Genomic DNA, 14,163 nt, shown 5'->3' on the forward strand with positions numbered 1-14,163 from the left:
GAGAATGCGAGTGGGGGAGAGTGGGAGAGGGGCAAAGGGAGAGAGAGAGAGGGAGAGAGAGAGAATCCCAAGCAGGCTCCATGCTCAGTGCAGAGCCCAACCCAGGGCTCAATCCCATGACCCTGGAATCAGAACCTGAGTCAATCAAGAGTCGGGTGCTCAACCGACTGAGCCACCCAGGCACCCCCTCCTTTTCCTTTCTGATTGAGAGCCCTGTGAGTTTATAATCCCATGCTGCTTATGGCCACTATGCCTACTACATGGGAAAAGCAAGTAGCCAGTGGGGAAAATGCTATCAGTAGACAGAAAGAAACTGGGACTAGAGACAAAGGGAGAGTGGGAGAGCTGGAAAGAATATCTGAATCCTTTATCTAGCAATATTGCTGCCTTTTCATCAGTTTTGTTACATAAGCCAGTAGTTTATTTTTTTTAATAGAATTAATCCAAGTTGGGTCTCTATCACTGTAAACAAAACCACTCTAAGGCACCAAAGTAGTTATTCTTATTTCTCCAGTGCCTGGGTTTTAAAAGACAGAATGATAGCTCATTACTTTTTTGTTATAAGAAAATGTCTAAAAATGAGATTTCACACATGTAAGTTTTTAAATTTTATGTATGTCTTTAAAGTCCTATAGATTGCTCCCAGAATTAACCACCAATTTAAAATCCTTTTTTAACATGCTGTATGCTATTGTTACAATACTGGAGTTGTTATAACTTCAAGAGTACCTATTTTTCTTATCCATTCAATTGGTATGTCTTAAGCCAGCTTTTCACATTGTATTTATCATAAAATGATAATCTTATGTTAAATATGTCTCATAAAATATGATTTTATTCTTTTAGGAAAACTATTCTAAGAGTAGACCAACAAAAAAGAAAATCCCAAGGGATTATGCAGAATGGGATAAGTATGTTTTATATTTCTTTATGCAAAATTTGTCATTGAAGAATTCTCCACCATAGAATATTGTAGTAATTTCTTAATTATCTATAAATTTGAACTACCAAGTTACTTTGGTAGAGTAATTAGAGTATCTAGTCTAAGCAATTTTGATCTTTATTTTTCATTAAATAAATATCAATAGCATCCTTTTGTTTAAAAAAGCAATGAAAAATAGGTAATTCTATGCCCATTGAAAAGAAAAAAGAACAAAAATTTTAAATAGAGATAAATTAATCATAATTTTAATTACAAAGTTCTGAACAGTTTAAGTCTGATTTCCATGTAAATCCTCACTGAATTGCATGGTTTCTAAGAGCGAAACAGATGACTTGTAGTATAAGTGTATTATGCATTTTCAGAATATGTCTTTAAAGGCACAGTGGTACAAATATAAGAATATCAATAATACATTTTATTATACTGTACATTTTTCAGTTTTTTTTCTTTCATTTAAGATTTGACGTGGAAAAAGAATGTTCAAAAATTGATGAAGATTACAAAGAAAAAGTTGTAGTAAACAACAAGTCACATTTGTCTAAAATTGAGACAAGAATAGACACAGCAGGTAATTGGAGAAAAATAAGAATAGTTTAGTAGTTTTTACAGTTTACCTTTAAAAAATTATAATAAAAGCTATTAAGCTAGAAGACCTTCTCTTTAAGCCCTACAGATTTCTATTAAAAGATTATGGATTTGGGGCTCCTGGGTGGCTCATTCGGTTCAGTGTCCGACTTCAGCCCAGGTCATGATCTCACAGTTGATGAGTTTGAGCCCCGTGTTGGGCTCTGTGCTGACAGCTCAGTCTCTGGAGCCTGCTTCAGTTTCTGTGTCTCCCTCTCTCTCTGCCCCTCCCCCACTTGCAGTCTGTCTTTCTCTCTCAGAAATAAATAAACATTAAAATATTTTTTAATTTATGGATTTTTCTCCTAGAGTTGACCACCTCTAACAAATTCAGCTCCATCCTTTACTTAATTTTATATGAGTAATAGTTACATTACTTAAGTTTAGTAAGACTCAAAAAGGTAAGTATAAACCTATGTTTTTTCTGTAATTTGTTTTTCATTTTTTTCAAGTCCTTTTTTTCTCTAGATATCTCAATCTTTTTCCTTTTGCCTCAAAATAAAAAGATAAAGCAGTTTGTTTTCATTTGAAGTCCATATGTGTATAACTCCTTTAAAGTGAAATAAAACTAATAATAGGAAAAATCTAAACACTCAAAAGTTGTGATGACTTAAAGGAACATTTCCTAACTTAAGAAACATAATTTATTTCCTTTTATTCACTTCACAGTTTACTGCTTCTGTTAAAATAAGCATTCTTGGGTTTAAATTTTTTAAAAATTCTTTTCAATTATATATTTTTTTATTTAGAGCAGATAACATTTATTTCTAGGTCTAACTGAGAAGGAAAAGACTTTCCTTGCTACTCGTGAAAAGGAAAAAGGAAATGAAGCTTTCAACTCAGGAGATTACGAGGAGGCTGTGATGTATTATACTAGGTGAGCAGATTTTTTCTGTGATTTATCTTGCCCCCCCCCTTTTTTTTAAAGTAGGCTCCGTGCCCAACATGGGGCTTCAACTCATGACCCTGAGATCAAGAGTCACATGCTCTACCAATTGACCCAGCCAGGAGCCCTTTGTTGTGGTTTAAACTTCTCATTTTAAAAAATAATGTTTATTTAGTTGTTGAAATGATATAACTAAAAAGTCTTCCAGAATCATTTAAGATATTATACTTATGACTTATCATAAATTCACTTGTGTTTGCTTTGTTTTTTAAATACTTTTTCTCAATCCCTTAAGCTCCCCACCCACCCCCAGTTTTGACAGAGGTCCTAACCTTCCTAATTTACAGAGAAAATAGAAAACATCTGAATGGAACTTGACAGAAAGTCCATATAGCATAGAGTTAAGAACTCAGGTTCTGTAGTCATACTGCCTAGATCTAATCATGGTACTTATGATGCTACCTCCCACCACAGGGCTTTTGCATACACTGGGTCCCCTGTGTAGAATGTTCTTTACTTTTCTCGTTATCTAGTTACTTCTAACTTAACTTCAGATCTTATCCAATGCTTTACTTCTTTAGGGGAAGTCTTCCTTTACCTCCCAGACAAGGTTAAATCTTCACCCTATTCCACTCCTCCACACCATTGACCCCCAATTTATAGGCTCTTACAGCAGTCTTGGCTCTCCTTTGTGGTACTTGTTGGGAGTATAATTTAAGTTTGTGTGATTTGATAGTAAGTGGACTGTAAGCTCTGTCAAAACATAGTGTCCTTGTCAGTTTTTTTTAAATATCTTTTATCCCCAGTGTCCAGTGAAGTACCTGGTTCATAATAGATGTTCAACAAATACTTATATGAACTTTTGAGGCTCTTACAGTCAATGAAAAGTAGATTAATTTCCTAAAACATTGTTATAACCTACTGGTGCATATAGAATCCCTTACACCATCTTAGAAACAAACTCTCTACAATCTTTTTTCCACCTTTGGAAGGAAGATTTTCTTTTTCAATGTTGAGTCTCTAAAGCATTTTATCTCCATTGTTTAGGTGAACATAAAAGGTAAAGAGACTATTGATGTATCTTTTACTCAGTATAGTCTACCCCTTTCAGGTAGATGGACATCAATACTGATGTTGTTCTCTCTCTTCTTGTAGATTTCCACCAGTGGAGTATCTTATTCTGTTACAGGGAACAAAATTTTTCTTGTCTTCTTTTAAGAAATCATAGAGGGAGGGGCACCTGGGTGGCTCAGTCAGTTAAGCGTCTGACCTCAGCTCAGGTCATGATCTCATGGCCCGTGAGTTCAAGCCCTGCATTGGGCCTTGTGCCAACAGCTCAGAGCCTGGAGCCTGCTTCAGATTCTGTGTCTCCCTCGCTCTCTGCCCCTCCCCTGCTTGTATTCTGTCTCTCTCTCAAAAATAAATAAACATTAAGAAAATAAAATCATAGAGGGAAAAAGTAAAGCAGCATAGCATAATGGTGAAAGGAACTCAAGCTGCCACTTTCTGACATTGGGCAGATTTCTCACCTCCCTTGCCTCAGTTTTCTCAATGTGAAAGGCTGGTGTAGTGCCTACTTTGGAGCAACCGTGAGGATTAAATCAACATACTGAAAGACAGGATAACATGTGGTAACAATAGCAGGTGCTGGAGTAGAGTGGGTTTACGTCTTGATTCTCATTTACTAACTTGTGGCCTTAAGCATGTTACTTAGCCTCTCTGTTACATCATTTTTTTAATCTGTAAAATAGGAAGAGCAGTAATACATCTTTCAGGGATTGTAGTGAGAATTAAATGAGCTTAGTGTTTAGTGCCTGGCACGTGGGAAGTACTCAGTGTCAGGTACTTGTATTAGTTATTCTTGTGTTTTCTATATTTGGTCTCTACCTAATCATGTCATTTCTTTATATTCATATTTAATGATCTCAGTACATTTCTACTTTTTATGGCTCTTCCGTTTTCATCTTCTATTCTTCTTCTGGATTTAGAAAATTCACCGCACCGATACCCTTATCTTTCCTATACTTTGGAATACATTATTTCACAGCATTCCAAATCAACTTTTAAGCAACATCCAAGTAGGTTTTAAGTTTCTTTTTTCATTAGTTATTTTGCATTCATACTCTTAACATAGCAAAATGTACTCTTAAAGTCTGTATTCCTCAATTACTACTACTCTTCTGTTTTCTTCAGTTAAACTTCTCTGATCAAATTATGATCATTTCCTTAGAGTTAAATCTTTTAGATTACAAGCTAAACTCTTGTTTTTAGATTATAAACTAAACTCACCATGACAACTTAATAAGGGATATTAGTTGTGATTGATTGCTCCAATTTTTCTGTAGTAAGAAATTTTCTCAAGGGGTCAAAATATGTATTTGATATTTGATGTTAATTAAACTGTTTTTTTTAAGGAGATCTATGGGCGTTTATGTTACCATGTCACTTGTAAAACCAGAGCCAACCTTAAACTGCTTAACTGGATATTTAGGCATCTGTGTAAGTAGTGACTTGGTATGTTTACAGAGCTATATTTTGTTTGTTTGCTGGGGCTGCCATAACAAAGTACCATAGGCTGAGGTGCTCAAACAACAGAAATTTATTTTCTCACCATCCTGGAGGCTACAAATCTGATCCAAGTGTCAGGAGGGCTGGTGTCTTCTGAGGCCCCTGTTCTTGGCTTGTAGGCGACTGTCCTCTCTCTGTGTCTTCAAATGGTCTTTCCTTAGCATGCGTCTGTGCTCTCATCTCTTCTTATAAAGACACCAGTCATACTGGATGAGGCTGCACCCTCATGACCTCGTTTTGACTTCATCATCTCCATAAAGACAATTCCAAATATAGTTATATTCTGAGCTACTGGGGATGAGCACTTCAGCCCGAGTTTTGGGGACACAATTCCACCCATAACATGGGCTATGATGGTTTTTGTTTACAATGCTATCTGAGTTTCTCTGTCTTCTTATGTTTTCCTCTGGTCACCTTGTTGCCAATAAGCGTCTCTCTTGTAGGAGTATATCAGTGCTTCCCACCGTAGCGGCCTATAACAACCGGGCTCAAGCAGAACTCAAGCTACAGAACTGGAACAGTGCTTTTCAGGATTGTGAAAAGGTGTTGGAGTTAGAACCTGGAAACTTAAAGGGTAAGAAATATTCACAGAATGCTTTAAATCTACATCAGGATTTGTTAGACCATTTGTACACACTGAGATTCTACTAAGAATATTTCAAATACACTCTAGTTTTGATATGTCAATCATCACCTTCATAAAGTTACTTTTAACTTCAAGTTTAACTTAGAATTTAAATTCCTGGTTATTTGTACTGAAGTAGTTAATAATGCCAGGAGTGTGAGTGGGGGAGGGGCAGAGAGCAAGGAAGACAGAATCTGAAGCAGGCTCCAAGCTCTGAGCTAGCTGTCAGCACAGAGCCCGACATGGGGTTCAGACTCACAAACCATGAGATCATGACCTGAGCCGAAGTGGGACACTTAAGTAACAGAGCCACCAGGTGCCCCTATCTTTTTTTTTTATATATTTTTTTAATGTTTATTTGTTCTGAGAGAGAGAGAGAGAGAGAGAAAGAGAGAGAATGAGCCGGGGAGGGGCAGAGAGAGGGGTGGGCAGAGGATCTGAAGTGGGTTCTGTTGACAGTAGAGAGCCCAGTGTGGGGCTCAAACTCACAAACCATGAGACCATGACTGAACAGAAGTTGGATGCTTAACCTACTGAGCTACCCAAGTGTCCCAGTATTTATCTTCTTGTTACTGGCTTATTGAACTATCTTTTTATCCAAAAAATATCTAAGTATAATTTAATACAGATTTTCTAACAATAATATAATAAGCCCACACCAGAGCTCTAGAACCTTCTACCAGTGGCTTTGTGGGCATTTCCACCTATATGACCATAGTGTCCAAACCAACACCAGCACTCTGTTCTGATTTCCTGTCTCTGTGACTGCACAACCTTGCCATGGTCTAAGCCCAGAGTATACAAGTCAGACTTTTGTTTTCTGTTATCAAGAAGCAATCACTCCATAAGGGAGTAGCATAATTTATAATAGACTCTTTCTATTTCTTTAAAAAACACTTTTTTATTGTTTATTTTAATTTTTGAGAGAGAGACAGACAGACAGAGCATAGGCAGGGGAGGGGTCGAGAGAGAGACACACACACACAGAATCTGAAGCAGGCTCCAGGCTCTGAACTGTCAGCACAGAGCCCAATGCAGGTGTCGAGCTCATGAACCACAAGATCATGACCTGAGCTGAAGTCAGATGCTTAACTGACTGAACCACCCAGGTGCCTGGACTCTTTCTACTTTTTTAAATGTTTATGGATTTGAGTAAATATAAAAACTTAAGTTTTTTCACATGGAATGTAACCTTTTGTGCCTGTGAACATGGGCATGCAGAAAGCATGGGCATGCTGAGGGGAGATCCTGGATCCTGAGAGATCAGCCCTGACTGGTATTGCCATGGATTGCCCTCCTTTCACCGGTAAAGTCCTCTTGTGTCTGTGGTATGTCTCTGTCACAGAGTTGGGTGGGCTTCCTATATTAGGAGATGGTAGAAAATATTTTGCGGTCCCTGATGATCCCGCACTAACACACACCATGCCAGGCCCTATGCCAAGCATTTGAAATATTATTATCTCCCCTAATTTCACAGCTCAGTAGAGGTGCAGATACAATTATTAGCATACTCATTTTACAAAAGAGGAAACTGAAGCATAGAAAGATTAAGCAACTCACCCACGATCAGACAGCTAGCAAATGGCAGAGATAGGACTCAGCACTGGACGATGGACACCAGAGTCCACATTCAACCACTGTGCTAATCTTCTGCCACCAGAATGGCTTTACGTTTTCATCTTCCTTGTTTGAGTAATTTCAAGAGGACCAGAATTTTCACTATTTAAAAAACAAATTAGAGCCAAATCTAGTAATGAATATGGCTATAAAACAATAAGAAGTCTTATGTTTGCTTAAGTGAATAAGTAACTTCCTCTTCAAAACTTTATTTTTTAATCAAAATATAATTGTTCTAAATGCAGTGTGGTGTTTGGATTCATCCTTCAACAGAAAAAGGCATTGGTAGAAAAGTTGGTGAAATCTAAATAAAACCTGTAGTTTAGTTAGTAGTATTATACCAATGTTGATTTCTAGTTTTGTTAAATACTCCATAGTTATGTAAGATGTTAGCATGAGGGAAAGCTGGCAGAAAGTATATGAAAGCTCTTCATATTATCTTTGCAACTTTTCCATAAATCTAAAATTATGTCGAAAATAAAAAATTAAAAAAAATAATAATTGTTATATTTCTTTGTAGACATTCTCTTCTGAGTAGTCATAGTACTTTAAGTATAGTGCAACAATTTTGATTAAATTTATGAGAAAATGATTTATGCTTTAAATTTTCATGGCTCATTCTTTTTTTTTTCAAATAATTTATTGTCAGGTTAGCTAACATGCAGTGTATACAGTGTGCTCTTTTGGCTTCGGGAATAGATTCCCGTGATTCATCGCTTCCATACAACACCTAGTGCTCATCCCAACAAGTGCCCTCCTCAGTGCCCATCACCCATTTCCCCTCTTCCCTGCCACCCTCATCAACCCTCAGTTTGTTCTCTGTGTTTAAGAGTCTCTTATGGTTTGATTCATGGCTCATTCTAAGACTAGAAGCAAATTGGTCAAATTTGTGTTTTAAAATAGCATATTAAGATATATCAGATACAAAATTCTCACTTTTCAAAATTTCCAAGTGTAATTCTTTTCAAAATAATGACTTGCTATACAAAGTTCCATTTGCCATTATACATGGATAATCATGGGGCTATAAAGGCATTCATTTAAATAATTATCAAATTAGGGACGCCTGGGTGGCTCAGTTGGTTAAGCGGCCAACGGTCAGCTCAGGTTATGATCTCATGGTTTGTGAGTTCAAGCCCCACATCAGGCTCTGTGCTGACAGCTAAGAGCTGGGAGCCTGCTTCATATCCTGTGTCTCCCTCTCCCTCTGCCCCTCCTCTTCTTGCACTCTTTCTCTTGAAAACAAATAAACATTAAAAAAAAAAAAAAGAAAAATATGTTCTAACCATGCTACTGTACATTAAAAAATATAACATTTTCTTGGTAAATTTTCAGCTCTTCTGCGCCGTGCCACTACATATAAACATCAAAACAAGCTCCAGGAAGCTATAGAAGATTTGAATAAAGTACTGAATGTTGAACCTGATAATGAGTTGGCCAAAGTAAGTTCAAAATGTGATTCCTTACCTAATTCTATTATGTCTGTATTTATATTACTGGATGAACGATGTTGAGAATTAGGTCACAGCTTTAAAAACTAGGTATGTCCCCAACACTCTAAAGTGTTAATATCTATTTGAAGTGGAAGATAGCAGGCTCTTAAATTGTCCAAAACTATAAGCCTACTTCTGAAGGATGAATATGTATTAATTGAGTTAGATATGTAACATTGTATAAGGTATACACGTATTGCTTAGGTACATTTAGGTATTACAATATGATCACCACTTAGCTGTAGCTAAGACCTCTCTCTCATCACATAATTATTTCTTTATTGTGGTAAGAACAATTAAGATCTAGTCTCTTAGCAGCTTTGAGGTTTAGGATACAGTATTGCTGACTCTAATCTCTACACTATGCATTAGCATTCCAGGACTTATTTGTCTACTAATTGCAAATTTGTACCCTTAAACAACATCTCCCCACTGTCCTTACCCCACCAACCCCTAGTCATCACCATTTTACTTTTTATTTTTATCAGTTTGGCTTTTGTAGATTTCACATAAGTGATACCATACAATGGGAGATATTTAGTTTTTCTCTTTCCTGCAATGTGGTAGGCAATGCTTTTCTCTGAGCCAATCTCAATTTATCACGCAGAGTGGTATGGAAGTTTCCTAGGCAGGATTAGGCACGCGCTCCATAGCCATAGAAGAGTGCATGGTAAGCATAGCACCACTGACCGCGTTTGCTGCCTGACTAAGCAGACCAATTCAGATATGCACTCTGGGGTCTGTTTTGAGGCCTAAAGTGTAGAGGTAAGTGTTGAGAACAGTGAGGGGTCTGAGATTTTACCCTTCTTGCAAATTAACAAGGGAGCCTAGCAGAAGACGCAATACTTCTGGGTCAGACACAAAGGACTGTGTTATTCACATTGCAGCAAACTGATGAGCTTTAAGTTCATGTCAGTTGCCCTGGCCCCCAGGTGCCAAAGGGTGGTGCAGAGTGGCCCAGATAGATGCTGTGCACGCAGTGGATTTGTATCACAGCCAAGGAATCCCAAATTTAGGAAACCCCTGTCTTTTATAGTGAAATACAAGCAAACCTGTCCAAAATTCTGTTCCAGAGGGAAACATTATACTGGAAAGCAAACATACCTGCTCTCTTTTCTGAAGAGAAATACTCTGTTTTCCAAGGATGTTTTCAGTACAAACATCCTTAAAAAGATAGTCCAGAACAAATGTTATTTAGTGCCTCTGCTCACAACAGATTTAGAAATATGAGAAAGCCACGGAAAACAGTCTTCCGGCAGTAAGTTGTCACTGTTTGCACACTGTCTCACTCTCTCTCAGTAGCAGTTATTGTCCCTAGTGTATTTGTCAAGTCAGCATTTCAGTGGGTTAGATTTAGGGCCTAGCTGAAAAAAATACATCTTTTTCCCATAGTATTTCCATTTTATAGTGGTAAATTTATTGAAAAGTTAATAGGACAATATTCTCAAAAAATTTTTTTCTTATTTATTTTGAGAGAGAGAGGGTGCACACGAGTGGGAGAGGCAGAAAGAGGGGAAGAGACTATATCAAGCAGCTCCATACTGTCAGCACATAGCCCAACACAGGCTTCACTCCCATGAACTGTGAGATCATGACCTGAGCTGAAATCCAGAGTCAGGAACTCAACTGAGCCACCCAGATGCCACTCTCTAAAAAAATATTTAAACAAGGAGACTACCTTTGATGTCACTACCCAATATAATTTTATGTTTACATGTTAACTTTCAGGACTTAACCATTTATATCTTAACCATATGAAAAGATTAACTCAAAATGGATCATATACCTCCATATAAAACCTAGAGTATAAGAGTTCTAGAAGGAAACATAGGACGAAATCTTTATGACCTTGGATTAGACAAATAATCCTTAGATTTGACGTAATGGCACAATTCATAAAAGAAAAAGTTGGTAAATTGGACTTCATCAAAATTTAAAACTTTTGCTCTTTGAAAGACATCATCAGAAGAAAAAACTGCAAACTGAGGGAAAAAAATATTTTCAAATTATATATCCAACAAAGCCCTTGCATCAAGAATGTTACACATGGTCCCCAACATATAATGTTTTGACTTACAATTATTCGACCTCATAATGGTGCAAAAGTGATATGTATTCAGTCCAAACTGTACTTTGGGTTTTGAATTTTGATTTTTTTCCGGGCTGGCGATATGCTGGGCAGGGGCAGTGAGCTCCAGCCCCTAGCCAGCCATGCAATCATGTAGGGAAACCGAGACCCAGCCATTCTGTGCCCATCCAACCGCTGCGTTTCTCACTTTCAGTATTCAGTAAATTACCTGAGTTATTCATCACTTTATTATACAATGGGCTTTGTGCTGGAGGATTTTGCTGAACCAGAGGCTAATATCAGTGTTCTGAGCACATGTAAGGTGGGCTGGACTAAGCTATGATGTTTGGTAGGTTAGGTGTATTAAATGCATTTTCAGTGTATAGTGGACTTATCAGGACATAACCCCATTGTAAGTTGAAGTAGAAATGTAAAGAACTCTCAAAACTCAATAACAAGAAAGCAAACAAGCAAATAAAAAATAGAGGCTCTTCACCGGAAGAGGTATGTGAATGGAAAATAAGCATACGAAAAGATGCTTAAGATCATTAGTCACTAGGGAAATGTAAATTCAAATCACTGCCAACTTGTCAGAATAGCTAAAATTGAAAAGATTGACCATATCAAGTGTTGGCAGAGATGTGGAGGAACTGAAACAATTAGGGATAGAAAATGATACCACCACTTTGGAAGGCAGGTTGGCAGCTTCTTAAAAAGTTAAACCTAGATGACAGTGAAGGAGGCTGAGAGAGAGGTCCCAAAGGTGCAGTGACCAGAGAATTAAGAAGTAGGGGCTAAGACTCTCCAGGAGCTGGAAGCATCTGTCTCCCTGCTTAAGACTCTTTCATTTTGCTATTTGTCTGATAGCAGCGAGCACATACAACATAGTATTTGGCATCTTGACAGGTCATGCACCTGCAGTGTATTCCTTACTGAGTCATGAGTACTTCTGGCACCAGACAAAACATTCTTATCCCTGGCCTGGGACCCATATGACGTCCTTCTGGAGAGAATGAGCAGTCCCAGTGGCTTTCCATTTCCTGGGAATGGAACTGCTTTCAGTTCCTTGCTGTTCCGTCCCTTTCCTTCAGGACATTCTTACGGTGCCTCTGGCTTCTTGTTCTCCAATAGAGGCAGTGGCCATGGGGGCCTCAAGTTTGCCCCTGTAGCAAGTGGCCCCCATGGTGGGGCTGGAAATTGATAGCAACATTGTCTGTTACCGACAGGACTGAAAGAAATGCAGAATGATCTCTTTAATAAAGAGGAAAACAGGCAGTTATCATTAACTCCTCGAACTGAGAAGATTGAAGTTAAACACGATGAGAAAACTGACCCTGGCACTATCTTTTTGACGAATAAACACATTTCAACTCCTTATAGTTTTGCCATCCATTTAAGTGAGTGGTCCTGCAGGAAGTCAATTCTGGCTTTTGTGGATGGACACACTGGGGACATGTTTAAGCTTTGACCACATTCCAGGAAATGGAATTTCTTACTTTCAAAGATCATGGTCCAGGAGAAGTGAATAAGGCTTATTGGCATTCCTGTGCCATGATGGATGATGGGCTGTGTGATAGAGAGGGCCTTCAAAGATGAATCTGTACTCAGTTTGGTCAGAGCTCCAGGAGTCTCTGTAATCTCTGGAGCCTTCTGCTATGAATAGTTCTGGATAAGCAACTTGATAAGTGGATGCCAACAAAAGAGAACCTGTGTTCCTTCACAAAAGATGCTCATGTTTTAATTTATAAACATCTTCCATTTGAAACTCTGGAAGTGGAAGCAAACATGACATTAGAAATATTTCAACACAAGTAAAAAATGTATTTCATAGATGAGAAGTCATCTCAGAACCCTGAGAGAATAGTCAAGCTACACAGATTTGGTCACTTCATCAATGTGAGTGAGGGTCCTTTTAGTCCAAGAACAAGTATTTGTTTCCATTAGAAAGTGTCAGCAGTTCACGATCTTCAAACCACCCAGTTAAGTCTTGTACGAAGAATCCAGGGTCTGTCTGTACCTATACATTTAAGAGCACAGGTTACGATATGGGATAAGCTATTGGAAAGATCTTGGAAAATTCCAGCTGAAGATCAAACTAAGCCTACAAAGGAAAATGTACTGACCTAATAACTTTTTAAAAAAATTTTTTTAATGTTTTATTTATTTCTTGGAGAGAGAGAGAGACAGACAGCGTGAGCAGGGGAGGGTCCGAGAGAGAGAGGGAGTCACAGACTGAAACAGGCTCCAGGCTCTGAGCTGGCAGTCAGCACAGAGCCCGACGCGGGGCTTGAACCCATGAACCGCGAGATCATGACCTAAGTGAAAGTCGGACGCTTAACCGACTAAGCCACCCAAGCGCCCCTGACCTAATAACTTCTGAGAATTTAAATATGTATGGTAAATTAAACTAAATTTTTTTCCAGGGAAAAAAATAAAATCGTACGCCTGTCATATGATCTAACCATTCTGCTCCTATGTATTTACCCAAGAAAAATGCAAGCATATGTCAATACAAAGATTCATGTACAAATGTTCATAATGGCTTTGTTATTGCCAAAAATTAATAACAGCCTAAATGTCTTTAGGTAGGTGAATGGATAAATTGTTATATCAACACCATAGAATACTACTTACAATAGAAAGGAATGAACTGAGAGAGATATACAAACGTAGATGAATGTCAAAATAATTATGCTGAGTAAAAAACAAAGTACATATAGTATGATTCCATTTATATAAAATCCTAGAAAATGTAAACTAACCTATCATAACAAAAAGAACAGCTGATGTAGGGGAGGACCAAAAAGGACATAGTTCAAAGTAACAGGAAGAAACTTTGGGGAATGATGGGTATATTTATTATGCCAAAAGCTATCAACATGTGCATTTTAAGTATACGAGTTTGTCAGCTATACAACTCTGTAAGCTGTTAAAAATGGCGGGGGGAGAAAATATTTTGATATATATGTATTTTTCATTCTAATTGGCATAAAATGTAGAACTTTCAACATGACTTTACAAAAAAGAACATGCCATACGATTTTATTTGTATAAAACTGTATCTCTCTGTGTATACATATATGTAAAAACATTTCTAGGAATGTCTGGATATCAGTTTTATCAGAGTGGTAGGATTTCAGGTGCTTTCTTTCTTTTTCATGCTCATTATGCTTCAAGTTTTTAACTACGGACATGTATGATTATAATCAAACCAATGAAGTTTGAAAAAGGAAAAAATGGTCACCATAAAAAGCGTTATCTTAGATATCTTTATTCACTTTTTAATGACTTCATATTCCTATGCGACAGGATGGTTATGTTTTTAATTAAAGGAAAACA

The 14,163-nt window shown here is 37.5% G+C and overlaps 1 protein-coding gene and 1 pseudogene across 1 annotated transcript in view; both read left to right on the plus strand.

The window, feature by feature from the left end:
- Window positions 1-14,163, plus strand: part of SPAG1 (sperm associated antigen 1) — a 65,126-nt gene that overhangs the window by 11,663 nt on the left and 39,300 nt on the right. The window contains exons 4-8 of the mRNA XM_039233814.1: window positions 847-911; window positions 1,402-1,511; window positions 2,339-2,444; window positions 5,465-5,595; window positions 8,599-8,705. Of these exons, the coding sequence (XP_039089745.1) occupies window positions 847-911; window positions 1,402-1,511; window positions 2,339-2,444; window positions 5,465-5,595; window positions 8,599-8,705 (519 nt within the window). The remainder of the gene's footprint in view (window positions 1-846; window positions 912-1,401; window positions 1,512-2,338; window positions 2,445-5,464; window positions 5,596-8,598; window positions 8,706-14,163) is intronic.
- Window positions 11,871-12,951, plus strand: LOC120232841 (annotated as a pseudogene).

The sequence above is a fragment of the Hyaena hyaena genome, unplaced genomic scaffold, assembly GCF_003009895.1.
Source record: "Hyaena hyaena isolate Hyena2069 unplaced genomic scaffold, ASM300989v1 scaffold_79, whole genome shotgun sequence".
Classification (NCBI taxonomy): domain Eukaryota; kingdom Metazoa; phylum Chordata; class Mammalia; order Carnivora; family Hyaenidae; genus Hyaena; species Hyaena hyaena.